The sequence below is a fragment of the Leptodactylus fuscus genome, chromosome 5 (genome assembly GCF_031893055.1).
Source record: "Leptodactylus fuscus isolate aLepFus1 chromosome 5, aLepFus1.hap2, whole genome shotgun sequence".
Lineage (NCBI taxonomy): Eukaryota > Metazoa > Chordata > Amphibia > Anura > Leptodactylidae > Leptodactylus > Leptodactylus fuscus.
In genome coordinates, this window is record NC_134269.1 from 102,095,495 (window position 1) to 102,122,468 (window position 26,974).

The following is a 26,974-nucleotide window of genomic DNA, read 5'->3' on the forward strand; positions in this document are numbered from 1 at the left end:
TTCACTATCTGCTTAAAAAGGTTTTATATGAGGTCATACAATCTCATTGCAATGTATTATGTATGTGGATTTACAACGTAAGTAATATATAATACCTAGACCTGACAGTAACAGTCAATCCCCACTTCTTCAATAACAAAGGCTGCAGCAGACGACTATGCACATGGGAAGTTTCGGAGCTATTTCTGAGACACCTGCCAGTACCAAAGATGGCGCCTTCTTGATTCTTGCATATTTCCGCCCTTTGCTGTCACAGGCGCGCACACGAGACCTGTTTTCCCTGTGGACGCGCCTGAGGAGGTGCAGGCAACAGGATGGGAAGTTGAGTCCAGGTAAGGAGGACAGTCGCCGTGCTGGAGTCCCCGACTCCTGGAGGACATAGGGCGGCTGTAGGTGAGCTTTAGAGACAAGCCGTAAGAGTGTGTGTAGAGTGAAGGTCGCAGGGGCAGCGGGTATAAGACTCCTTGTGACCCGCAGGGGGCGCAGCTGGTGACCCCGAGTCTACTGTGCTTTCTGCGGGCAGTGCCAATATGACCATGGTGGTGGTGGGGAAGTACCTGCTGCTCCTGGCACATGGTTGGGAGGGAATGTTTGCTCCTAGCCATGTGATGGACTTACATGATTCAGGGAGTTACTGCAGGCAGCCTGCGACTTTCTCATATACATAAGCCGCACAATCTGAATAGACAGTATGTATGAATAACCTTATTACCCCCTCACCAGATCTAGACCTAGTGACTACCCCACAATAGTTACAGGGAAGGTGCCTTCCATATATAAGATGTAAAGCAATGTCTGTCCCAACACCACTATATCTACAGCGCTTATGGTCCCTATATAATAACCAGAGGTCACAGGTAGAGATGAGCGAACAGTGTTCTATCGAACACATGTTCGATCGGATATCAGGGTGTTCGCTATGTTCGAATCGAACACCGCGTGGTAAAGTGCGCCAAAATTCGATTCCCCTCCCACCTTCGGAGGAGGCGGAGTCTAAGGTCGGACCTGAATGGAGACTGGTGTGGAGCGATCTTAGACTCCGCCTCCTCCAGCAGAGCCAGCGCTGATTGGCCGAATTCCGTACTCTGGCCAATCAGCACTGGCTAATGCATTGTATTGGCGTGATGAAGCAGTGCTGAATGTGTGTGCTTAGCACACACATTCAGCTCTACTTCATCGGGCTAATAGAATGCATTGGCCAGCGCTGATTGGCCGAATTCCGTACTCTGGCCAATCAGCACTGGCTAATGCATTGTATTGGCGTGATGAAGCAGTGCTGAATGAGTGTGCTTAGCACACACATTCAGCTCTACTTCATCGGGCTAATAGAATGCATTGGCCAATCAGCGCTGGCCAATGCATTCTATTAGCGTGAACGGAGTTTGCACAGGGGTTCTAGTGCACCCTCGGCTCTGCTACATCAGATTGCTACATCTGATGTAGCAGTGCCGAGTGTGCATCAGATGTGTAGTTGAGCAAAACTGACTCAGCACTGCTAAGTCTCTGCATTCGCATAGGAATGCATTGGCCAGCCTTCGGCCAATCAGCGCTGGCTCTGCCGGAGGAGGCGGAGTCTAAGGTCGGACCTGAATGGAGACTGGTGTGGAGCGATCTTAGACTCCGCCTCCTCCAGCAGAGCCAGCGCTGATTGGTCGAGTTCCGTACTCTGGCCAATCAGCACTGGCCAATGCATTTCTATGGGGAAAAGTTAGCTTGCGAAAATCGCAAACTGACAGGGATTTCCATGAAATAAAGTGACTTTTATGCCCCCAGACATGCTTCCCCTGCTGTCCCAGTGTCATTCCAGGGTGTTGGTATCATTTCCTGGGGTGTCATAGTGGACTTGGTGACCCTCCAGACACGAATTTGGGTTTCCCCCTTAACGAGTTTATGTTCCCCATAGACTATAATGGGGTTCGAAACCCATTCGAACACTCGAACAGTGAGCGGCTGTTCGAATCGAATTTCGAACCTCTAACATTTTAGTGTTCGCTCATCTCTAGTCACAGGCAATTGAGGGGAGACACATGAATAGTTTAATGGGGTCTATCAGGGCTGCTCTTATATCTACAGACATGTTTTCTGTTTCTATACAGTACCTATTATTAGCAGTAGGACTAGTGTACTAACCAGCAGGTATGGGACACACTGTAGATGTGGACACTGGTACAAGATTCATCTCTTCCTGGGCTTGTCATGTCTGCCTGGACAAGGATTAGAAATTTCTCTCATAGTTATGAAAAAAAATGTTCACAACTGGGATATGTACAGAGTTCACAATCCTATATCAGTTCTGTATGTGTACTCTGACCGGCGTAAACTCTGCTCTGGTTTATTACAGGTTAAGTGCCGGTGTATAATGTTGTTATATACCTATCCAGCACATCATGAAAACACATATCTTTATTTTATAGAATTGAACTTTAGATAATTCTTCACACCGTACATCTATGTTTAATTCTGTGTGCAGATTCTGTTGTGTGAATGGGGCTTAAGCTGCTTTAACACTGGCTACAAGTTTAGCAGACTAGGAAATAATGGACATTGTCCATCCTTGTGTGTATATGTGTGTGCCGTCAATGTCTGATCTCTCTGACTTCCAATATGACCGATGCAGCTGTAGCAGTCTGATCAGAGGTAAATTGCACCAATTAGTCCAATTTTTTTTTCTTTGTTCCTCTATCACCACTTTAGTAATGGGTGGGCTGCTATCTTATATAAAAAGATGGTTGGCACTAGGGCAGTCGCAGGCTGGTGTTATTAGGCTGGGAAGGACCCCCAAAAAACTGTGGCACTTCGCACCTAGGCTGTGGCTGCTTGTTATATCTGGTTGGTTGTGAAAATTGGAGCAGGACCCCATGCCCCAATCAGTCAGTGGCCATTACTAATGCAGTAATAAAGTATTTAAATTAAAAAAAAAAAATACTTTTTTTTTTTTTTTTTTTAAAGATAATTTTTTTTATGAAATAGAAATTCACCCAGACAACCTGCTTTTTTGACCACATTGTATCCTATTAATATTATAAATGTGAAAGTTTGTGGGTTTGTGTGTTTGGATGTTTGCATGTTCGGATGTTTGTTCCTCAATCACGCAAAAACCGCTCCACCGATTTGGCTGAAATTTTCCACAAACATAGTTAATATACCCGATTAAACAATAGGCTACTTTTCGTCACAATAGCGCACATACGTTTGTGCCAGGACCCCCACAAAACCCAAACTCACACCACCATCTCTGCAATCTCACACACTTTGGACCATAGCAAGCCACAAAATTCATATTGCCCTCTACAGCCTTGCCCCTAACCCCACACAATCTCATATACATATACTTTACCACTTTGCCCCTCACCTTAACGATACTCCAGAAGGCTCTCTTTAACGCTCCAGAGCAGCCAGAGCGGTGCCAACCCCCACCGCTCTGACAATCCGCGACACCGCCCACCCATGTCAATACCCCTAGGAGGTCTAATAAATGCAAAAAAAAAGTTTACAAAAAGTAAAAAAAATATAAAAACAAATAAAAAGGATTAAAAATTCAAATCACCCCCCTTTCCCTAGAACACATATAAAAGTAGTTAAAAACTGTGAAACACATACATGTTAGGTATCCCCACGTCCGAAATCGCCCGCTCTACAAAGCTATACAAATATTTTTCCTATTCGGTAAATGCCGTAGCGGGGAAAATGGTCAAAAGTGCCAAACCGCCATTTTTTTCACTGTTTTAATTCTGATAAAAATTTAATTAAAAAGTGATCAGAGCAATAACATTTCCCGAAAATGGTATAACTACAAAGTACACCCGACCCCGCAAAAAAAGACGCTCTATACATCCCCGTACACGCATGTATAAAAAAGTTACGGCTGTCGGAATATGACGACTTTGCAAAAAATAATTTTTTAACACAGTTTTGGATTTTTTTTAAGGGGTCAAAATGTAAATAAAACCATATAAATTTGGTATCCCCGGAATCGTAACGAAACACAGAATACAGGGGACATGTCATTTTGGTTGCACAGTGAACGCCGTAAAACCAAAGCCCGTAAAAAAGTCGCAGAAATGCATTTTTTTCTTCAAATCCACCCCATTCAGAATTTTTTCCCTGCTTCCCAGTACATTATATAGAATAAATAATGGTGGCATCATGAAGAAAAATTTGTCCCAGGAAAAATTAAGACCTCATATGGCTCTGGGAGCGGAGAAATAAAAAAGTTATGGGGTTTAGAAGGAGGGGAGTCAAAAACAAAAATCAAAAAATGCCCATCGGCGGGAAAGGGTTAACTGCAAATACTTCTGTCCCAAAGTCACTATGTAAAGTTTCTCACAACACCGTATATATAGCCGCTCAAATACAAGTTACCTTCAACACAAAAGTCTCACGTATTCTCTGAATTAGAGCAAAAACAAGATACAAAGTTACATTTCATATCCCATACCTTATACACAGTACGAAAACCTTACCCGCGCCTGTATATACCCACTTCTACAATCACCGCAGACCAAGTCGCGGGTACCAGCTAGTAAATAAATAAAAATTGACAAATCTGACATAATCCAAGTGACTCAGCGTAAGACAACAGATGCAAATAAACCAGCAGTATACCTGTGTGCGTTCCATGTTTCTTTCACAACCCCATAGACATAAATAACAAGTAGAGCATTGAGGACTTTTTACTCTACTTCCTTCAGTTTAAAATAGTCTATGTACACCAGATGGACCCCATTATAGTCAATGGGTTTAAACTGGGGAACCTGTATGGTGTTACACCCTTAATTCACATGGGTCCATTCACACGGAGCAAACGCGCGCTCATTTTGGCAAAATACATGTGTAAAAATAATACTCCCTTTGACTTCAGTGACATTTTACACGTGTTTTTTTTTTTTTACACATGTAAAAAAAAATGTCATTGAGGGCCTGTTCACACGGAGTAAACGCGCGTGTATTTTGGCAAAATACACGTGTAAAAAAATACACAAGTAAAAAAAACTCCCATTGACTTCAATGACATTTTTTACACGTGTAAAAATACACATCAAAATACACGTGTGAAATGTCATTGAAGTCAATGGGAGTCTTATTTTTACAAGTGTATTTTTTTTGCACGTGTATTTTGACAAAATGCGCAAGCGTTTACTCCGTGTGAATGGACCCTTAGAGGTGGGCCCAAGACAAACTAGTTTGTTAGCACAGTAGGTCCACAATTCACTGCCAGTCACAGCAGCCAGTTAGAGTACAGGTTACATTTCTTGATCTATTGTAGTGAAGTGTAAGTTGGTCTCTGGTTACAATGATCACAATGATGATTTAATATAAATAAATGAGAAAAAAAAAAAAATAATATACATACACACACAGTATTTGACTTTCTGTGAGGTAATTGCTGACTCTGATGAAGTGGATCAGCAGGAACACTCATCTGAGTTCTGCACTCCTTAGCTTTTGGTGTTGTTTTACGTTCAGAATAAGCTAGCGTTTACTCAGTGTGAATGCACCCTAAGAAGTATAGAAAGTCACGGCACACCTAGTATTGAATACTAAAATGATGCATTTGTAATGTGATATAATGCCCATTCATAGGACAATATATTATAGGGATATCCAATTCAGACTGATTGCACAGAGATAGATACACTTGGCACTAACTGGAATTCTATTCCATTTATGTAAATAATGGTGTTTTGAGGGCAAGTACATACATTTCTGATTGGTCGAGAGAAGAGATATTATAATAATCCTTTTGCTCCTTCTATCATCTGGGTTGGCTGCTATAGTGACGATCTGTTGTTTTATCTGGTTGGATGCTATGACAGACATACCAGGCTTTATTCATCACCTAAATGATAATTATATGAGTCTTTACAGCTTGATTTGATGCGGTTTCTGTTTCCTTCCCGGACTTGTCCAGAATAAATGGATATTTTAAGAATAAGGTCCCAATGCCTCCTCTTCAACTTTCTAAATTACATCTATTAACATTTTGTCTTTGTTATATTGTAATATATGTCTTCTTTGTGACATGTGTTGGCTGCGTCACAAAGAGGAGGTGCCAGCACATGTAACTGTGCGGAAGCCACTGTGGAGCATATTCTACTGTGAAGGGGCCACTGTGGAGCATATTATACTGTGAAGGGGCCACTGTGGAGCATATTATACTGTGAAGGGGCCACTGTGGAACACAATCAAAGAAGGTTATTGAGTAAGCGAGAATTAGGAGTCTAAAGATGACTGCTGAGCGTTTAGTGGGTTAGCTAGGGAAACAAGGAGGGGGAGTTAGTGAGAAAGGGAGGTGGTGGTGGGGGGGGGGGGGGTGAATCAGCTACGAGTGCAGCCCAAGGAATCATGGGAGTTGTAGGAAAGGCACAGAACAGGAAGATGCAGATGTAAACAAGTGCAGCAGATGCCATAAGTCCCAAGAGAACCCAGAAATCACTCAAAACAGTGCTAAAGGTATTTGGGTGCACTTATTAACCTATTAATAGCAGTAACAGCTTTGTTTGAAAATTAATTTTTCTTTAACTTTTTTTTTTTAATCTAAATTTGGTATTGTCATAATCTTAACCTAAAATACAGATTATTTTGATTGCACAGCGAACTGCGTAAAAACAAAACCCATATAGTGTTGCAAATTCTTTTTTTTTTCTCTAATTCCACCCCATTCTGAATAATTTTGTCCAGTTTCCCAGTAAATCGTATGGAATATTAAATATCATTACAAAATACAATATATGCTGCAGATCTTAGGCGTCCTATACTACTCTGTGAACAGAAAAAATAGAAAGTTATGGCTTTTGGAATGTGGGGTGTAAAATCCAAAAATAACTGCGTTGGGAAGAGGTTTTAAACAATAAGAGTTAATGAATTTAATTATTTGGACACATGAATACAACCACACAAGGAACCAATAGAAATCAATAGATCACGGTGCATATACAAACAGAGTATGTTTTAACATCTGTGAAAAATGGTCCATAAAATAAATTATTAATAATAAAAACAGACATGGGAATAGACCATAGACATTCTTGTGTTTTGTCATTCCGAAAACGGCTGTCACAAAGCCATTATTTTTTTACTGTTGTGTGAATAACGCCTTAGAATATGGAAAGGATAGTAGGTGGAAGAGGCTGCTGGAAAAGACATACAAATAACTGCAGCTGCTACTCTTTGGGTCAGGGAGCACTTTTAAAACTGCTATGCTTCTAGATAAGAGTCTACCACTGCATAGAAAGGGGCAATAAATCTTCCTCCCTCTCCATGGAGACAAATGCTGGGTAAACAATCTGGACGAAGATAAGGAGGAGCAGAGCAGCTTAATAAGTGAAGAAGAAAACATATTTACTTAATAGGATAGATTACAGATATTCTTCTATTCGCATGTACTAGTCATTTCTGGTAAGCTTTTATAATTGGAGGTGCGCTCTAAAATGGGTTTACACACTCCAGTTATTCAAACCCCCTAGTGAACAACAGTAGCATCAAAAACTCTTATGAATTGACAGTCTATCAGATCCCCACAATGGGAAAAGTCATTGTCTAGTGATGTCTGTTTTGAAAGATGGTAGGAAGCCATACTTTATATTAATGTGTTTTTACAGATTTATGACCAATAATTTACCAATACTTTAATCCTTTATTCACATTGTCCTGAGTTTGGCTAGTTTTCCAAGAATCATACCAATCATAATGAGTGACCAGTATAAGAGCCTTTGTTTTTTTTCATAAAGATGTCCACCTTCAAGATTGTCTACAAATACATGTAGGCCTCAGAACTGGACTGTGAATGCATTCATAATTGTAAGTCCTCGTAGGCAGGGCCCTCTACCCCACTGTGTCAGTTGCTCACTTAGTATTATATCTACCTGTATATTTTGTGTAATGTATGTAAACCCCCCTAAATGTAAAGTACCATGGAATTAATGGTGCTATATAAATAATAATAATAATAATAATTATATGGACAGCTGGATGTGCAAGCATTCTTAACTGAGGAAGAGATGGTACCAGTGGAGGAAATGTGATTTATTTATTTTTCTTTATTTTTATTTTTTGGCATTGTTTTGCTGGTTAATGTTAGGTCCTGGCACTCTTGTAGATGTGACATGTAATACCTATTGTTGCACAGCAAGTACACTCCTTAATGGCAGTGTGATTTTCTAGTAGCAGTGGTGTCTCATTAGGATTGTTGATAAACTTTGCAAATAGGCCACATTGGAAAAAATGTTCACTAACTGTTCGAGGAATATGACAAATAGGTAAAGATGTTGACTAGGCCTCCAAATACCCAATTTCTTAATTCAATGGGATGTGCTTGAAAGACAAGTTCAGTCCCTGGTGGCCTTACCTTGCAGCTTACAGGACTTGAAGTTTTCCCATTTTCCTGTCTCAGCAGCTTTGCCTGCTCTCTCATCTCACTTACTGTATTCTTGCACAAGCTGCTGGGAGACAGCTTGACTGTTGGATGAACAGGACACTATGAAGTATCACAATAGATTTAGACATTGATTTCACCATGAGAGATTATTTATTATGATTACTAGAAATCTGATGTAAATGCAGATCAAATAATATGCAAAGTAGATGTATATTACATTACACAGGTTTGAACACTTACCATGCTTCTACAGAGAAAGAACGCAGTGTTATCTTGTATTTATATAGAGAGATGAAAAACTGCAATTAGCTTACCTGATTGTCCTGACTGCAGAGCTGAACATAATGAAAGCACTCAGCCCCCAAAGAGCAGTGACTCAAATCATCCATCCAGTCTTATCATCTATAGGCTGTGCACCATGGAAACACAATGTAAACAATGGGAGGAATAAGCTAACATAGCAGGCAAACAAAGTAGCATTGCTAAAGCAATGATTTAGGAAAACGCTTGCATTTACATAAGCTAGTAGTATAGATAGGATCCTCGGGATGGGGATATCCCATTAAGGGATATGTTTCTATAGTGTTAGTCCTAAATACCAGAGGATATCTTCAATGGAGTCTATGACAATAGGTCAGAGCTGCTCTGGTGGTACCTAGGGTACTTTGACCATATTAGTTTTAATTGTATGTCTGATTTGTGTATATTATACTTATTGCTATGCATATAAACTATAACCCTGTAATCATGGCACCCGGTCAGGAGCTAAGCGTGTGCCATAAGGCCAAGGATTGCAGCATTATTATTACTGTTGGGGGGAATCATAATACCCCAGAGATATGCTGTCTGTAAAGGAAAATTAATTAACAGGCCAAGATCGGCCTCCGCCATCTTTGACCTGGAGAACCACAAGACACAGATGGTAGTGTATCAAAATGGATTCTCTTTTAATGGTGGCTAGAACAAAGTATATATCACATGGCATAGACAGAACAGGATTGGCTAGTATAATTAGCCTAACATCTATTGGTGGAGAAGTTTGTAACAATAGCCCTGATGCATATCTATTGGATAAAAACTGGAGAGAGGTCACACCCCCCTGAGGGCTAGCTCTACTCTAAAATGGAGTCAGTGACCGCATGGTGGCCGCATGGTATCAATCAAAATGGCAGCCATCAGCACATGTCTCAAATACACACCCTAGATGTCTATCTCATGGTATTCTAAAGACAATAGACATCCTTGTTGGAGACAATTAGCTTAATTACCCTTCTCTTGTCCCTTTATCTTTAAAAGGGTCTTTGGTCTTTGATCCTTTCCTAACAATGCCCCTGGTTCCAGACGATCTGTCTCCATCCTTTGTAAGATAGCATCACCCAATATACAGAGCATAGTATTTACATAACCAGTCTGGCAAGTCTCCAAATTGCTCATCTTTGGACAGATAGAACCATCTCAACCCCCACCTCTATACACAATTTTTCATAAGATATTATTAGCCCCCCACATTACTTATTTATATAGCACCATTAATTCCATGGTGCTTTACAGTTGGGGGTTTACATACAGTACACAAAATATACAAACAAATATAATACTAATAGTGATCGACTGGCACAGTGGGATAGAGGGCCCTGCCCTCAAGGGCTTACAATGTTTGAGGGAAGAGGAATAGAGACAGAAGGTGATGGTACAGACTGTTCAGGTAGTGGTGTGGTGACAGTAGTGTTATTGGGGGTTGTAGGCCTTCCTGAATGGGTGAGTCTTCAGGGCCTTCTTGAAGCCTGTGATTGTGGTGGTCAGTCTTATGTGTCTTGGTAAGGAATTCCAGAGTATGAGAGGTGGACGGGAGAATAGTAGGAGACGGTTGTGTGAGGAGCGGATGAAAGCAGAGCGGAGTAGGAGGTCATTGGAGGATCTGAGGTTACGTGTGGGCAGATAGCGGGAGATTGGAGACATATGGAGGGGGACAGGTTGTGGATGGCTTTGTATGTTAGCATTAGTAACATGAACTCAATTAGCTGGGCAATGGGTAGCCAGTGAAGGGATAAGCAGAGGAGAGCAGCCGATGAAGAATGGGTGTGTGTGTGTGGGGGGGTGAGGTGGATTAAGCGAGCAGCGCAGTTTAAGGTGGACTGGAGGGGGACGAGGGTATTTGCAGGGAGTCCATGGAGAAGGGTGTTGCAGTAGTCTAAGCGGGAGATTATGAGGGCCTGGACTAGCATCTTAGCAGTTTCTGGTGTGAGGAAGGAGCGGATTAGATGGATGTTCTTGAGTTCGAGGCAGAAGGAAGTGTGGAAGGTTTGAACGGGCGACTTGAAGGATAGGTCGAAGTCCAGGGCTATTCCAAGGCATCGGACCTGTGGGACAAGGGTAAGTGTGGTTCCGTTAACTTTGATAGATGGGTCAGGTAGAAGGGCCGTTACGGGGTGGGGCGAAGATGATGAACTCTGTTTTCTCCATGTTGAGTTTGAGAAAGCAAGAGGAGAGAAACAGCGTAATTTGTGAATAGTTTGCGTGCTGATGTGATGAAAGTGTATTGTGAGTGGACAAATGGTACCACTGGGAGTAACCAAGGAGGAAACTGTGGATTACCACAGTGTATGTGAGGGACAACCGATAAAGTATAGTGGAGCGGCTCACTGTGAAAATGAACCAGGGGGCTACCAGATGTGCAATAGTTTAGCAAACTGTACTGTGTATGGGGCTCTGAATCAGATGGGTAGTCACTGCACCTATGCTAACAAAGGTGCATTGGGGAAACAAAGGCTTCACAGTGCACAGCAGTATTGGAATTGGGCCGCCGCTGGGGTTGCCCTCTCTGTGTCAAGTTTTCTACTTATCACACCCTGCAAATGTTGCTGGATGAACACGAGCTGTTGGCAACAGTATTATGGTGTGTGGAATTTTTCTTGGCATTTTTCGGGACCATGCATCCATGTGGAAGGCACACTTTTTAAAAAAATTTTTTTAATGTAGATTGTGAGCCCCATATAGGGATCACAATGTACTTTTTTTTTTCTTCCTATCAGTATGTCTTTGTAGAATGGGAGGAAATCCACGCAAACACAGGGAGAACATACAAACTCCTTACAGATGTTGTTCCTGGCGGGATTCAAAACCAGGACTACTAGTGCTAACCACTGAGCCACCGTGTTGCCCTATGTGGAAGGCGCTCTGAACTGATTAGGGCATGAATCCATCCTTGCTGATCATATACACTCATATATGCTCTTTGTTTTTTTTGGGAATCTTCCAGCAAGACAACACTACAAGTGACATGGCTAGAAATGTCCGGCAGTGGTTAGAGGACCATGACCACAACTTGTAAGCCGTTCTAATTCCCCAGACTTCAGCTCAATTGAGAACCTCTGGGACCTTGATCATTGTGTTTGCTCTATGGCTCGTCCTTCACACTCCCTCCAGCCAGTATTGCACCTGAGGCAACATACCAGGACCTTACTGAGTCCCTCCCAGTCCACTTAGCTGGCGTCTTTGCTGCGCACAATGTTTACTCTGGTTATTAGCTAGTGGTTATAATAATGTGACTCAAGATTTTAAGACTTCAAGTATAAGCTTTCCCAAAAAGACATGAATTACAACAGCGCTCTGTTTAGCACAAAGTGTATTACTGTTATGCCTACTGTGTATAAAATTGCATGAAAATAAGAGTCTTAGCTCACATTTTGAAAAAAAATGTATAGGCCTGTCTGCCACTGACAAGTGACCCTACTCTACAAAGGCTCATCTCACTGGTTCTTGGACTTCATAATGTAGCTCATGGGCAGGTGGGTGGCATGCACCACCAAAATGCAGTCACCCGCACCCCAGTAGGTGCAATGCAAGCTAACAAACAAAAATGGTCAACACTGCCAAACAGTATGAACAAGTGTAAGTCTGTATTGCCACGGATAAGCATTGTCACTTCCAGCGGTACTGTGACCGTTCATTAATATGCATTTCTAAATGTGTCTTTCGTTTTTTAGAATGTATACACATATGTTTGCAATAACATGTGGTGGAGTTATATTTAAAGATTGTTGTGTAGCAGGTTTCTGCGCTCTTTCCTGAGCCAGCAGAAACATTAAGAAGATTAAATGTCTGTGGCAATAAAGCTGCTTACAACCATTTATAGGTGCAATCTGTATAACCATATTTTTCAGCAGAAAACAAATTCTTTGAGCTTCAGATATATTTTACAAAAAGACCTTCAGCGGGACAATGTTCATATTATGTTTGATGTGTATACACCGCTGGTATGCAAAACAAACATATCCAAGTGTATAGCATGTATAAGGATATCCCTGCACACTGACTTTTGATATTAGAATACATACACTTTTATTACTGTCCAGAATGCTTTGTGTATGAAATGTAAGCAACTGTATGTAGCTGAATCTTCTACCCACCAATTGAACAGTTGGATATATAATCTAATATATACATTAAAGTACAGACTCTTATATATGCACACCCTGCCCCAAATGCACGGTCGTAGAACAAATCTTCATAGATGGCGTACATAAAACTTCTATAATATGATGAAAACAATACTTTTTGTAGTTTTCTAGGAAAACACATTTAAAATGTGATCTCCCAGAAAACGATTTTCCAGTCTAAAACAAGAAAAAGGATTTAGTTATAAGTCGTGTAATAAAATAAGAGCATATACAACATATCATATGGTATTAAAGGGGTTGTCTGGCAATTATACAAAATGATTTACAAAAGACTCAGGGTGCCACAAAACATGAAAGAATGGTTTATGCTGCTACACAAATGGATCAGTTCTGTATAAACAATCTGTATGCTGTGCCTTCTGTCCCTCAAAAAATTACTTATAATCTAAAACTTCCCCTGCTACCTAAATTCCTTTTATCTATCCCACAACTGCTTTCAAAGGATCTTAACAATACTCTTAGTGGGCAACCACCCAAAGAATTTGACAATTTAGTCATGAAGAATCCAAACCTCAGTGGTGTGTGCATGTGCTATCTGTGGTACTTAACTACTTATATTATGTCCTGTCAGTAAAAGGTTTGTGGTAACTTGCAGGTATTTTGTGTCTGTTAATATATGTTTGTATACACCCATCATGTGCCTGAATATGTATATATGTATGTATGCTCTGCAGGATGAAGGAATGGTGGATTCAGGTGGGGCTGATCACGGTTCCTCTACTTGCGGTTTACCTGCATATTCCTCCACCTAACCTCTCCCCGGCACTCTTCACATGGAGGTCATCTGGCGCATTTTTCACATTCCAAGAACAACGGATCTTTTATAGAGGTAATATATTTATACCATTTTAATTTAGCTGAACAGAATTAGTGGACTTGGATTTTCTTCGAAATATAAGGTGTTTATATTTGCATAACACAAGTGTTTAGAGACAACATTGGGTTTCATTCCTTGAGATCAGGAACACCATGGCATCATAGGCCCCAATTTCTTATACTAATAAGCCTTAACCTAATAAATAACAGACACGACACAATGTTTCTTTTTCAGTGGTACAATATTGGCCACGGTGTTTATTAAAGGTTAAAATATTAAAAATTTTATTCAATAAATTAATTCAATAAATTCATAAATTAAATAATTCATATAAATAAATAACCAAATAACCGATCAATCAATAAAATCATCTCAATAAATCCATCAAAAATCATTAAAACAATGTCCAATCAGCTTCTTAGCTGATCGACTAACCCCTTACAATAAACACCATGACGATTATCAATAAATACATATTTATACAAGAAAAAAGGGGAGGGGGGGCGGGTGAGTCTTGATTGAAGTTCTCTTCTTCAACTGGCCACGAACAGCTGATTTGGCCGTTAATTTATATTCAAAATTCCCGCCAAAAAGGTTCCTCTGACCAATCAGCTGATCGCCATAGAAGCTTCCAGAAGCCCTAGATGAAATCTGCCTAGTGATGACCTCTGACCTCGTACCTCACCAGCTAAGGTAAGTAAGAAAAAGGCGGGAAAATGTAGAAAAAGGGCGGGAAATTTGAATCCCTATGTTCTTCTATGTGTCCCTAACTACCTGACTAAAAACTGAGAAGAAGATAGAAATTAATATCAATAAGCATAAACAACTTTTTATTTGGTGCCATGATGCCATGTTGTCCCCCAAGCGAAATCGCTTTTGGGGGGCCCTTGTCATTCTCAAGGCCTTGCCTGTAAACTTGTGTGCATGGAACCTAAAGCTTGTCTAACTGAAAATTTTGTGGATCGTATTAAATAGCTTTAATGATATTTAATTCACAGATACCTTCTTAGCATATTATATGAAATATTGTTTTCTTTTAAAGACTCTGGGGGAGCCGTGGGAAGCTCAGATGTTGTGGTTATTTTACATGGATTCCCAACATCAAGCTATGACTGGTACAAGGTAATAACTTTCTCAAGTCTTTTATGTGAATTTGAAGAAGATCTTTTGCCTTTCTAAATGCCCTATTATGGCTGCAGCTCATTTTACATGTTTGTGTAAGTAAAAAGGCATTTATCTCAGTCTGCCCCACTCTGCTATTCATTATTATTATTATTACTACTACTAGCAGTAACTGGTTTCATTACATGCAATTATGTCAGGAATAACTGTGAAATAACAAATAGCTGAGAAATGCCTACAAGAACAAAATTGTAGATCGAGGGACACTAGACTGCAAAGATCCCTGAAAAAGATCACAATAAGGAAAGCTGCTTATGGTCTGCGACTATTATTCCATAATCAATAACCTATGCATCTGTTCAAAAATATATATACTACCTTTGTTTTGTGACAAACTTTTGTACAGTGTAGAAGCTGGGAAAGCCGTGTCACATCCTCCCTTCTCTATTTACTGTATGAAGAGAGCCCATCCTCTCTCCTGCACTCATTGTGAACCAGGCTTGGGATTTTTAATGGTATTTATGGATGGACCTTCCCTAGTAACAGGAAATGAACAGCAAATTCGCTAGAAAGGAGACACTAAGTGGCAGTGGCAACTTTAGAGATGTTGTTTTTTTTTTCAGGCAGCAACATGTTTAATTGTGTATTACATTTTGGTCCAGAATTACATGTTCTTTTAAATGGGACTAGCGTTGTGTGACCATTTGTGGACTCGTCCCCAATTCCGCTTAAAATATGCAAAGAGAAAAGTCCTACAAGCAGGACTTTTCTCTCCTCCGATTTTGGGCAGAAACCAGGCGGACACCATCATAGTCGGATCTGTGGGTAATCACTTTTTAAGCTAATAAGTGACCCAAAGAATGGAAACACAAACACTAATGTGAACTTAATGTAACTTGTTTGAAAAGCTAGTTCCCATTTAAACGTGTTGTAGGAATAACTGTACAAAGCAGAATTATAGAAAAAACCTACTACAGAATTGTTAATACTTGAAGAAAGAAGCATTTACTGAAAGAGACAAGTCAGGAGCAGTGACAAGTGCCTTTTCAGTAGGACAACAAATGTATACACTATATGCTTGTGCAGCCCCACTCATAATGTAATCCATAGATAAATTACAATTGTGACATTCCTCACTAGAACTGTTAGTGGTATCAGGTCTCCTTCCCTAAATGGTTACACCTCTCAGTACTATCCGAATGGTTCATTTAGCAAACTAAAGTTTGGAATTTTCTTCATACACTGATTGAGCAAAATGTACAGCTGTGCTTCTTATTGTTTTTGGCAATACCTGCCATTAAACTAAGGGTAGGTTCATGCAGCATTTTTGCAGGCTGATTTTGAGGCAGAAACTACCTCAAAAATGCCTCCCATTCATTTCAATGGGATTAAAAAAAAAACAAAAAAACAAAAAAAAAAAAAACATTTTCTAAATCCTGAAGCAGATTCTTTTTAACCTGCAAATAACTCAGTGTGAACTTACCTTTAGTAGCCCTTTGTGATCCTATAAATTATTATTTCTTCTGCAGGTTTGGGAAGGGCTAACACAAAGATTCCAAAGAGTGATTGCTCTGGACTTTCTAGGATTTGGTTTTAGTGACAAGCCAGTAAGTATAGCAGTGTTCAAAGTGGATTTGAATCTGTGGAAATGTGCAATTTCTTCCAAAGGCTAAGGCAAAGCAGCTTTTTTTTGTTGCAGATTTTGCTATGTTTTTTTGAGCCAAAGTCAGGAATGTATTTAATGGAAGGGTAACATCTAATAGCTTCCATTTCTTTTCTCTAGACTTTGGCTCAAAAAACTGCATCAAAATCTGCAAAAAAAAGCTGCATTTCCGCAACGTGGGGCCTTAACCAAAGTTTTTTTTATTTTTCTTTGTACAATTTTAAGCACTGCCACAGTAAGTGACCAAATGAAAAATGTAAAATTTCTTAGTTCTACACTTTTTTTTTTGCAGCGATTTCACCGCTATTCCATTTTTGAGCAAGCTAGTATTGTAGAAGCTCTGATAAGTCATCTTGGATTGAGTGATCAAAAAGTGAACTTACTTTCTCACGACTATGGTGATACAGTCGCCCAGGAATTGCTTTATAGGTTAGTACTATTTTCCCCAGTTGCATGTAGGTTTTATTTATGTTGATGAATCTTATTTTTTAAGATACTTGGTGCTGATATAGTATGAGTGCTTTCACACCTGCGTTCATTCTCTAGTTTGTGCATTCTGCTGGGTTTCCGTCTTCAGCCCCGGCGAAACTGGAAAGGGGACGGAAACCCAGTGGTCAGTTTTAAAACCCATTCACTTGAATGGGTTTGTAAAGGTGATCGCCTGTGTCCACCTGCTGTCCGCAGCGAAACCGTGTTTTTTTTGGTTTTGTTTTGCTGGACATACAGGACTTTGTCTCCAGCTAAAAAGAAAACGGTTTCCCTGTGGAGAGGCCACAGGCGGTCACCTTTACAAACCCATTCAATTGAATGGGTTTTAAAACTGACCACCGGGTTTCCGTCTTCAGCCCCGGCAAAACTGGACAGGGGTTTTGCGTCCCCTGTCCAGTTTTGCCGAGGCTGAAGACAGAAACGCGGCAGAATGCACAAACCAGAGAACGAACGCAGGTGTGAAAGCCCCCAAATTTAACAAAGCTGTTCTAGAAATCACCAGTTATCTTCTACTGAGGTTCATCTTTGCTGACCATAATAGTCATGTAGCACCTGCCTGGATGTTTGTGAACATGTATGACTTCTGGTTGTGACAGCTGATTTGAATTGTTACATGGAAAACTAAAAAATACCATGGTTGCTTGTTGACCCTGGTTATCTATTTCTGTTTTAGATACCTGTCTGTAATGTAATGTTGTTAGATATATTTTATTTTACATACAGTACCGCTATCCTAGATGCAGAGTACAGAATGCATAATAGATGTCAAGATAACCACTTTCCTCACGTTTAGTATAAATATGTCACAACTTGCTTATGGTATTTTTCCTTAGATATGAACACCGAAGACAAGCACACATTAACATCGGGAGTTTGTGCCTCTCTAATGGAGGTAAGGCAGTATTTGTAGAAATTAGATTTCATGCACCTAGGTCAGTTCTTTTTGACAAACTACTGCTATACTGAGGTATCCATAGCTTGCGTAAATGTTTTATATTTAAATGTTAATATTTAAAGAGCCAAAATATTCCAAGACTCTTTTGTGCAATGTGTGTATGGGATTAGCCAGAATCCCCTTCACTTCGCAGGTAATGTAAAACGCTGCGTTTTTACAACATGGGGCCCCAACATAAAGTGGTTTACATTGTACAACTATGAGACATGGATATAGCCAGCTTTCTTTGTATAAGTAAGAATTACTGCTGCCTGTACTGCATCTTTCTTATTTGTAGCAGTATCACAGTATCTTAGACCTTTACGTTTGTGTCAGTGGAACTACAGTGGGTTTTGTAAAACTAATATATTCTATATGCTACTATTTCTGTTTACATGATTGTAGGTAACAGTAAAATTAAACACAGGGCTTATTAGTATATGTTTTTCTTTTTTAATATTATTACAGGAATCTTCCCAGAGACCCATCATCCCAGATTAATTCAAAAGGTTGGTCCATTTATAGCAAATTGTAATTTTGTAGGTTTAGTACACACAGGCTAGGTGCGCTGCTGCGCAGCTCAGTTTGCTCCCGTGTTACCAGATTACTTTCTAGCTAGCCTGAGGCAGCTAATATATTGTGAAATGTCTTGTGGTAATCTAGCCTTGGCAACAGAACAAAGCTATTCCTTCCTTTTTTTGCATGGAAATACACAAAGTTTACAAATATGATCAGATATTAAAATATACCACAGTTTATGAAACATTGCGTTTCATCCCTTTCCTTCTTGCTATAGGTGGGTATCCCAATGCCTGGTCTCTGAACTCTCAGAAGTTTTCTATAACTAGAGGAACACTTAAGTGTCATCTACAGAGCTTTGTGTGCAGAGCGCCAGTCTTAATAATCACACGTGGTGAGGAGGGAAAAAAAAACCTGAGACAATGCGCTCCCGTTAGGAACCGTGAAACTTTATAATCATTGAGTGAATCCCCAAAGTTCCTCAGACTTGGGGAATAATTCACTGTTCCCAATGGGGAATGAGTGTTAAATTTAAGGCAGGATTAGTCCAGTGAGAGGGTCGCATCCAACTGGATAGCCAGATGTCCCAAAGGACTGGTGCCGCTGTAAATAATGTTTATGAATGGAGTCTTGAGCTCCAAGCTGTCAATAATCCAGGAATTGTGCTCCTCAGGTCCTAATAACCAAGTAGTCAACGAGTGAGAATTATTCAGAGTTTATTAGGCTAGGATTACGTGTTTCGGGGGTATAATAGTATTCAAAAAAATGCACCCCTTTCATCAGATCTCTGTATTTGGGCTGATACATAAGGAACATGAAATGCTGGAGACCTCTATGCCTGTATATGTTGGTGCAATTCCTGGATTTCTGACAGTTTGGAGCACGCGACTCCATTCATAAAATTAATAATCAGATGCACCAAAATTTAAGGGGTATGACTATACCTATTAAGTTTTGGCACATCTTTGTTCATCCTAAAAAAATGAAATCTATGACAGCTAACATCGAAGAAGACTTCAGGCATTGCTTATTCCGGGTTTTCTGGTATAAGTAATGTTACCCAAGTTAGGCCACGAAGGCCTCTCACACTTTTTAAAAAATGTTGTATAAAGGGGCTATTCTTGTTGCAAACCTGACTTGTAACAAAAATTGTCCTAACAAGTAATAATGGCTTTACCCCTCAATGAGTTTTTGGATTCACTCACACCACTTTTTTTTTTTTTGTTAGTTAGATCCATGTATGGCTCCTTTGGTCTCTTTATCAGGTGACGAGACATCTGCATAGGGAAAGCTTATTGGAGAGGGAAAAAAAACCACATGGTGTAAATGATGTCTTCAGTTGTGAAAACTTAGACAATTACACGGATTTGATTCAAAGATCATAATACTTGAAGTATTTTTGGAGTGTGCAGTCTTGCATTATAAATGTCTTTTTCCCTACAAACAGCTCTTGAAAGATGGTGGAATATTTTCACCGGTACTAACCCGGCTTATGAACTTTTACTTCTTTAGCAAAGGGTGAGTGTTATTTTTACTCTGCGACATTATAAAATATAAATGTTGATAATTGGAAAACAATTTATTAATCAGTTATCATCTGCAGAAAGATAATATTGTCCTTTTCATGTGATATTTTCTTGAACATGATTTATTGTTTTTGTATTGGCAGAATCAGTGAGGTATTTGGTCCTTATACACAGCCTTCAGAAATGGAATATTGGGATATGTGGACTGCTCTCAGGACCAACGATGGTAATCTAGTGGTAGACAGGTAAAGAATAATGAACCTGCTTGACATTGGGTGTTTACAGGACAATTGGTCTGTCATAAACAGTGTAGCAAAGTTAGGCATACGGGGTGAAATGTGTAAATGACTGAAGCTTATCCTCCTCAGACCCAGAAGTCTTATAATAGAGTTATTTTATGTTCAATGTAAAAATATAATAGAAGAAGGCCAAGTAACATTATCTACTGTCTTGAAATTAAAAAAAAAAAAAATCACATGACCTTGACAGTGCACCATAGTGCCCCCTACTCGGATAAAATTATCCACAATGAAATTATATTGTTTAAAGCCGTTGTACACGGGGAAACTTGGTGGCTCAGTGGTTAGCACTGCAGCCTTGCAGCTCTGGAGTCCTGGGTTTGAATCCCGCCAGGAACAACATCTGCAAGGAATTTCTACGTTCTCCCCGTGTTTGCGTGGATTTCCTCCCACTCCACAAAAACGTAGGGATAGGAAAAAAAAAAATAGTGTTGTCCCTTATAGAGCTCAAAATCTACATAAAAAAGCCATTGTACACTACAGTGTATGCCAGGTCTGAGGTCTACATAGTTCTTGTAGTTTTCTCCACTTTCCAGAATCTCCAGGAGGGCTTCCAGAATAGTAGGCTATTCTCTGCACAGGGGCCTTCTCCGATTATCTGTGCTGCCAATGTCTCAATGACAAAAAGTGCTGCTATCTGGTGTTTAGGGTTTTATGCTGTGCATAAATAACCACCAGTGTCTTTAGGTACAATTCATGTAAACTTTTCAAGATTCAAGAGTGGTTTGTGGTATTTGACACCTGAGGTGGGCATATACTGAGAATCTGTCGCTTACCATGCCTCCCATAATATCTCCTTAAGTTTACGGTACCAAGTCATAGCTTAATTTAACCTCTACTACATTGTTTCAGCAGTTTCATTTTAATGGAAAAAAAGTGTACAATATTGTTTTTATAACCTCAATTGGGTTCTTAGTATTTTACAGTATATAAACCAGCGCAGAAAGCACAGAGACCGCTGGGTGGGAGCTTTATCCAATACATCAATTCCACGTGAGTACTATTCTTGTATCTTTTAGAAACCAGGCATATTTTTCTGGATACAGCCCCCTAGAAATTATAATCATAGTAGAAGGACAATGAAATCTAAGGACAAAAACAGGCTCTGAAGTTCTGTTAGCCAGAAAAAAATCACACGGATTAGTATTGCCGGTATATACAGTTATAGCAGTTACCACCACTTCTCCGCTTTCCAATGTTACCAAGTTTGCAGCCCTAGCTAGAATATAAAAAAGGGAGATATTACTAGTTAAAAACTTGTGATATCTCAGTATAAAATACACACTACTTCTCCGGAACTTTCCTTGGTATGACAGTTATTTAAAGCGTTCCCATCCGCACCCCCTTTGGCAACTGCTACATTTGCACCTAGTGGCAGTACACGTTACAACAGATTTCTTAAAACTGTCTTAGGGCTCATTTGAATGGGTGAGAAAGCTGTCCGGCTGTGAGCGGCGGTGAGCGTTTTGCGCTCTCCGCCGCGAAACCGGGTTTTATAATCCGGACACAGAGTCGGACATGCACTACTCTGTGTCCGGATTAAAAAAATCCGGTTTCGCGGCGGAGAGCCTAAAACGCTCACCGCCGCGCACGGCCGGACCCGGTCTATGGTTTCCGTCTTCTGCCATGCAGAAGACGGAAACCATAGAATGGAGACATGAACGCAGGTGTGAACCTAGCGTTAATTGCCCAAAGCGCAGCTTTAATTTTGTATACTACTCAAAAAAAATAAATCAAAAATCAAAAAAAAAATCAAAGGTGCATTGTTATTGGTTGCTATGGGCAAGGCTGTTTTACTTTCAGACAATTTAATAAATCTGACCCATTGAGTACAGTACAGACTCTTCCTGGCAATACCTACATAGAGCATTGCAAGTGAGAACTTCGGGGCTCTCCAAAGGAAGTGAAATAGGTTCATTAATAGAGATGAGTGAGTACTATTCAAAACGGCTGTTTTGAATGAATGGAAGCTGCCGGCATGCAGACTTTGCCGGCGGCCGGCTGCTTAACCCCCTGCGTGCCGGCTGCGTCCATTCATTCCTATGGGTGAGTGCTATTCAAAACAGGAGTTTCGAATAGTACTCGCTCATCTCTACTAATTAACTATACACTAAAACTAAGCTTAAAACTGTATTACAAAAATGTTCACCAAACAGCCCTCTACACAACAGCACAAAGAATGGTGAAAGTGCACTTACACTGTAAGAGGGTGTTCACATTACTGTTGGATTCCATCAGCAGTGTTCGAGGCTATTGTCCATACAAGATTTTAGCAACGGACACCAGCTGGTCCATCTTAAATTTCCATTCATTTCAATGGAATATTATCTTGTGTCCGTTTGCACCCATGTTCGTTTTCTCAAGCGGACAAAAAAAAAAATCCTACATGCAGGACTTTTCTGTCCGTTCTAAAAACTTTACAATTTGTGTTTTTTTTATCCATAGTACACCTAATTTATGGACCACTGGATCCAGTCAATCCTCATCCTGAATTCTTGGATCAGTACAGGTAAGTCTAACATACCTTTTAGCAGGACAAGCCACAGATTCAGATTTCTCTATTGTTTCTCAGACGGACTCTGACTCCTATTTAAATACTAACCAACAACCATAGTCAGACATACACAGTAAAGCTCTTCTAAATCACAAAAAAGGTGTTGGCCCAGGCTCTGGGCTATACATTCTCCACATACTCTATTTTAACTAGGTTGTGCTGCAAAACACAGAACCAACACCACAACTATGTCCTGAACCAAAAATGAAACAAAACAACCTGGGCAGGAACAACAAGAAAACAAGAATGAGATCTGTATTCCTCAATTAATACAAAAAGAAAAGGATTTTACAGTTAGTACAAAAAATTTTCTCACTTAGTTCATTGGGGAGGGAACACCATGGGATGTCCTAATGCAGTCCCAGAGGGTGGAAATTACATAGCCATGAGAGCAATTCTATTGCACAGTCACTTACAGAACCTTATGAACAAAGCTGGCATTGGCAGAGGCCACAGAATTGATCTCGTAAATCTTGGTGAAAGTGCAAACAGAGGCCTTTGCATTGATGTGGAAGGAAGAAACTACCTAAGGGTGCATTCACACTACGGAACGCCAGCGTGTATCACAGCCGTAGACGCCGGCGTTACAGCAGGGCTGCCGGACACTTCCCATTCATTTCTATGGGAGGCAGCATGCGAGCGCTCCCCATAGAAATGAATGGACTGCTTTTTTCCATTCATTTCTATGGGGAGCGCTCGTATGCCGGCTCCCATAGAAATGAATGGGAAGTGTCCGGCAGCCCTGCTGTAACGCCGGCGTCTACGGCTGTGATACACGCTGGCGTTCCGTTGTGTGAATGCACCCTTAGGAAGAAAAGACTATGGCGGACGAAGGACAACCTTGTCCTTGTGGAGAACAAGAAGAGAAGGCTTCCGGGACAGGGCATCCAGTTTGGAGACCCTGCAGGACAGAAGGCAACAGAAAACAAAGATCTTATGCAAAAGGCTAGAAACGGGGAGCCTAAAGCACCTGAAGGACAAGATTAAGATCCCACGGTTCAAGAGGAGGACAGTAGGGAGGAGCACAATGCACCACTCCCTACAGGAAAATCTTCATATAAGAACGGAAGGCCAGGGTCTTCTGAAAAAGAATGGAAAGAAACTTGTCCCTTAAGAGAAGAAAGGCCAAGACTTTGGTCCATACTGGACTAAAGAAATTCCAGTACCCTGGGAAGAGAAAAGGAGAACAGATGAAAGTCATTACTCTCACACGATCAGATGTAGGCCTTCCACGTGCGATGGTAGATCTTAGGTGGCTGGGGTTTCCAGATTTTGAGCATGACCTAGATAGCAGGCTACAAAAAAACCACAATGCCTTAGTACCTTGGCTTCAACAGCCAAAAATGACGCAGGACAGAAAGACCTGATTCAGGTTGTGTCTGCCTTCTACAGACACCAGGCTAAAACTGGGTAGCATAGTTTCTGTGGAGAGAGTATAGCAACATCTTTTGCTATTCCTAGTGTCAACCTTCTAGTGGCAAGAACTATACCCGTTTGGCTGTATCACTCAATGAAATAAGCAAGAAATTCACTGTGTAGTTTCTTACTACTACAGCATACAGACTCTAGATTTTTAATTTCTCTCTGTACCATAAAGTGATGCACACTACCAACACAAAAAACAGTCGTTCACCCTTTATAGATTTTGTCCTTATTCCTATACATCTGATTCTTTCATTTTCTGTGGGCCAACACATGCTTGTACCAAGTGACTTTCAAACAAATGCAACTTTAAAGATTTTATTGCAATCTGGCTCATTAGCCCACCCCTCACATTCATTCCTCTGTCCCACAAACAAGGGCATTATACCTAACATACTAGACATACACACACCGACTAAAAGCAGATAGTAATAATTACATCAAGTGGTGCTGTGCAGTGCTTACTTACATCTATATCTACACACACTAGTATATATGACACACACAGACTGGGAGAGATAATAATGGTAGAGTGGGCAAGAAAAGGGATATGGTGCAGTATGTATCATATATAAATATATGAACATACAGATGAGAGGTGGTACTTGGTTAAATACATCTATAAATACAGAATAAGGGCAGGTAAGACAAGAAAAGTGATACTGTGTGCAGAATGTGTATGTAATACACACGCACAAAGAACAGATACTAAGAATTACAACAGGCATACAAAGTTAAAGGGGCTCTATCAGCAAAATCATGCTGATAGAGCCCCACATATGCGTGAATAGCCTTTAAAAAGGCTATTCAGGCACCGTAAATGTTATATTAAACTACCCCCCCCCCCCCGTTTTAAAATAATACCATAAAAAAAGAATGATCTACTTATGCATCGTGCACGCTGGGTGGGCATTCAGGGTCCGCCGTCTTCTTCATCCACGCCTCCTCTTCCTCCAATGTCCTCCGGTCCCGTCCTCCTCCGGCGCTTGTGAACTGACATTGATTTAAAAAAAAAAAAAAAGCCTGGGCGCATGCGCAGTAGCATGCGGCTTCTACTGCGCATGCGCCCAGGCCATTTTTTTTTAAAATCAATGTCAATTCGCGAGCGCCAGAGGAGGACGGGACCGGAGGACATCAGAGGAAGAAGAGGCGGGGATGAAGAAGACGACACACCCTGAATGCCCACCCAGCGTGCACGATGCGTAAGTAGATCACATTATTTTTTAGGGTATTATTTGCTCTGCGGTGAAATGAGAAGGAAAACAGTGGACAGAAGACTGCTGCAAACATCAGTATATATTTGCACATTTTCCACTACAATACCTACATACAATGATGTGTACAGAAGTGTATGACAGCAGGCTAAACTACCAGACCCTGCACTCCTATGAAAGTGCCACCTGAGGCTCACCTTGTTTCATGGATGGTGCAGTCCTGAGGAAAAAAAAAAAAAAAAAAAAAAAAAAAAAAGATAGATTGTGTGTCCACCATCTTACAGCTGCTGGTGGACATCAGAATGGCAACCAGACATATGAATTGCTTCACACCATGTAGAAGTAGGTGAACATAGATCTTGATTCTACTTAATTTGTAACAATCTATTCTATTGCGTCAACTTTTTTTTTTTTTATTGTACGTTTTAATGAATGTTTCTTATATAGCCCAATCTTCTGTTTAACTCCATACAGGAAACTGATTCCAAAGTCAACCTTTACCGTGCTGGATGATCACATCAGTCACTACCCCCAACTGGAGGATCCCACTGGTTTCCTGAATGCCTATCTAAATTTTATCAATTCATTTTGAGCGGCAACATTAACTTGACTGCTGTCACTTTACAACTTGACGCTCTGTTAAAGCAATAACAAGTTTAGCATTTTTCATGTTTAAGCAACAGGCTTCTGAATTTCTTTGGACCAAACCACCAGCAATGACCACAGAAATACCTCAGGGATGACTTGTCTATTAACACATATATGTGGAATACTTTTTCTAATTGACTAAGTGTTTCCTATGAGTAAATTCTGCTGCTGACTGCACTGGGAAATTGCATGTTCTCAATCCAATGTGTGTAAAGCCATTGTCATTTAGGAGAGGATTACAGGCAGGAATTCTGCCACAGTAACAGGATATTTAGACTCGTTTTTTTTTTTTTTTTTTTTTTTTTGGGGGGGGGGGGATTTATTTTAAGTACTATAAGCCATATTGTGAGTGTTATAAAAGGGCTGCAGTATTTTGAACATGGCACAGGAAGTTAGAATCTTCCATTTTCTACATTAATAAAAGTATTTTAATATCTATAGAAATGACACAGGCTTTTTATGTAATGGCGCCTATTTGATAAAGTAGCACAATTTTTTTCAGTGCAGTGCAAAAATTGTTGCATGATCTGCCAATTTATGCAGATTTTTTAAAAATCTCTTATCCCTTCCTAAAAATGGGCAGTTTTGTTGTTTTAATTATGTATTGTCATTTATACAAGTGATCCCACCACATTTGAATCAATTCAATTATTATTAAAATTGATCATTTGGAGAATCCTTTATTTTTTGCAGGAAAAAAAGGGCTCAGAGTGGCATTAAAAAAACAAACTCCGTTCCCTGCTTCTTAGTTACTAGAAACACAAACCATGAAATGCAGATATTTTACTTGCTTGCTATCCTTGTATTGTATTCGCACATGGAGGACTTTTCACATGAATTATTTTTGTAAAAATATTTTAATCTGAATCGACTCTCCTTGAAGCAAAACGGGTTGAGTATTTAAGGATCATGTTCCAGCAGCTGCTTCAT

The 26,974-nt window shown here is 40.2% G+C and overlaps 1 protein-coding gene across 2 annotated transcripts; it reads left to right on the forward strand.

Annotated features, from left to right (window-relative positions):
* The first annotated feature begins 281 nt into the window (after positions 1-281).
* MEST (mesoderm specific transcript) lies at positions 282-26,667 on the forward strand. 2 transcript variants are annotated; one of them, XM_075273919.1, is made up of 12 exons: positions 282-332; positions 13,512-13,666; positions 14,697-14,776; positions 16,306-16,383; positions 16,732-16,868; positions 17,762-17,820; positions 18,331-18,371; positions 19,829-19,899; positions 20,051-20,152; positions 21,123-21,199; positions 22,652-22,715; positions 25,871-26,667. In XM_075273919.1, the coding sequence occupies exons 2-12, from the start codon at positions 13,513-13,515 to the stop codon at positions 25,986-25,988; spliced, it is 981 nt and encodes a 326-aa protein (XP_075130020.1). In that variant the 5' UTR covers positions 282-332; position 13,512; the 3' UTR covers positions 25,989-26,667. The 2 variants fall into 2 exon arrangements, with proteins under 2 accessions (XP_075130020.1, XP_075130021.1); XM_075273920.1 differs by having other exon boundaries at positions 294-393.
* Positions 26,668-26,974: the final 307 nt, after the last annotated feature.

What these genes read in the sequence shown, in the direction of transcription:
- MEST (XM_075273919.1), top strand. Translation starts at nt 13,513, where the DNA reads ATGAAGGAATGGTGGATTCAGGTGGGGCTGATCACGGTTCCTCTACTT. An exon ending in ACAACGGATCTTTTATAGAG is followed by an intron (nt 13,667 to 14,696) that starts GTAATATATTTA and finishes TTTCTTTTAAAG; the next exon opens with ACTCTGGGGGAGCCGTGGGA. An exon ending in GGTAATCTAGTGGTAGACAG is followed by an intron (nt 20,153 to 21,122) that starts GTAAAGAATAAT and finishes TTGGGTTCTTAG; the next exon opens with TATTTTACAGTATATAAACC.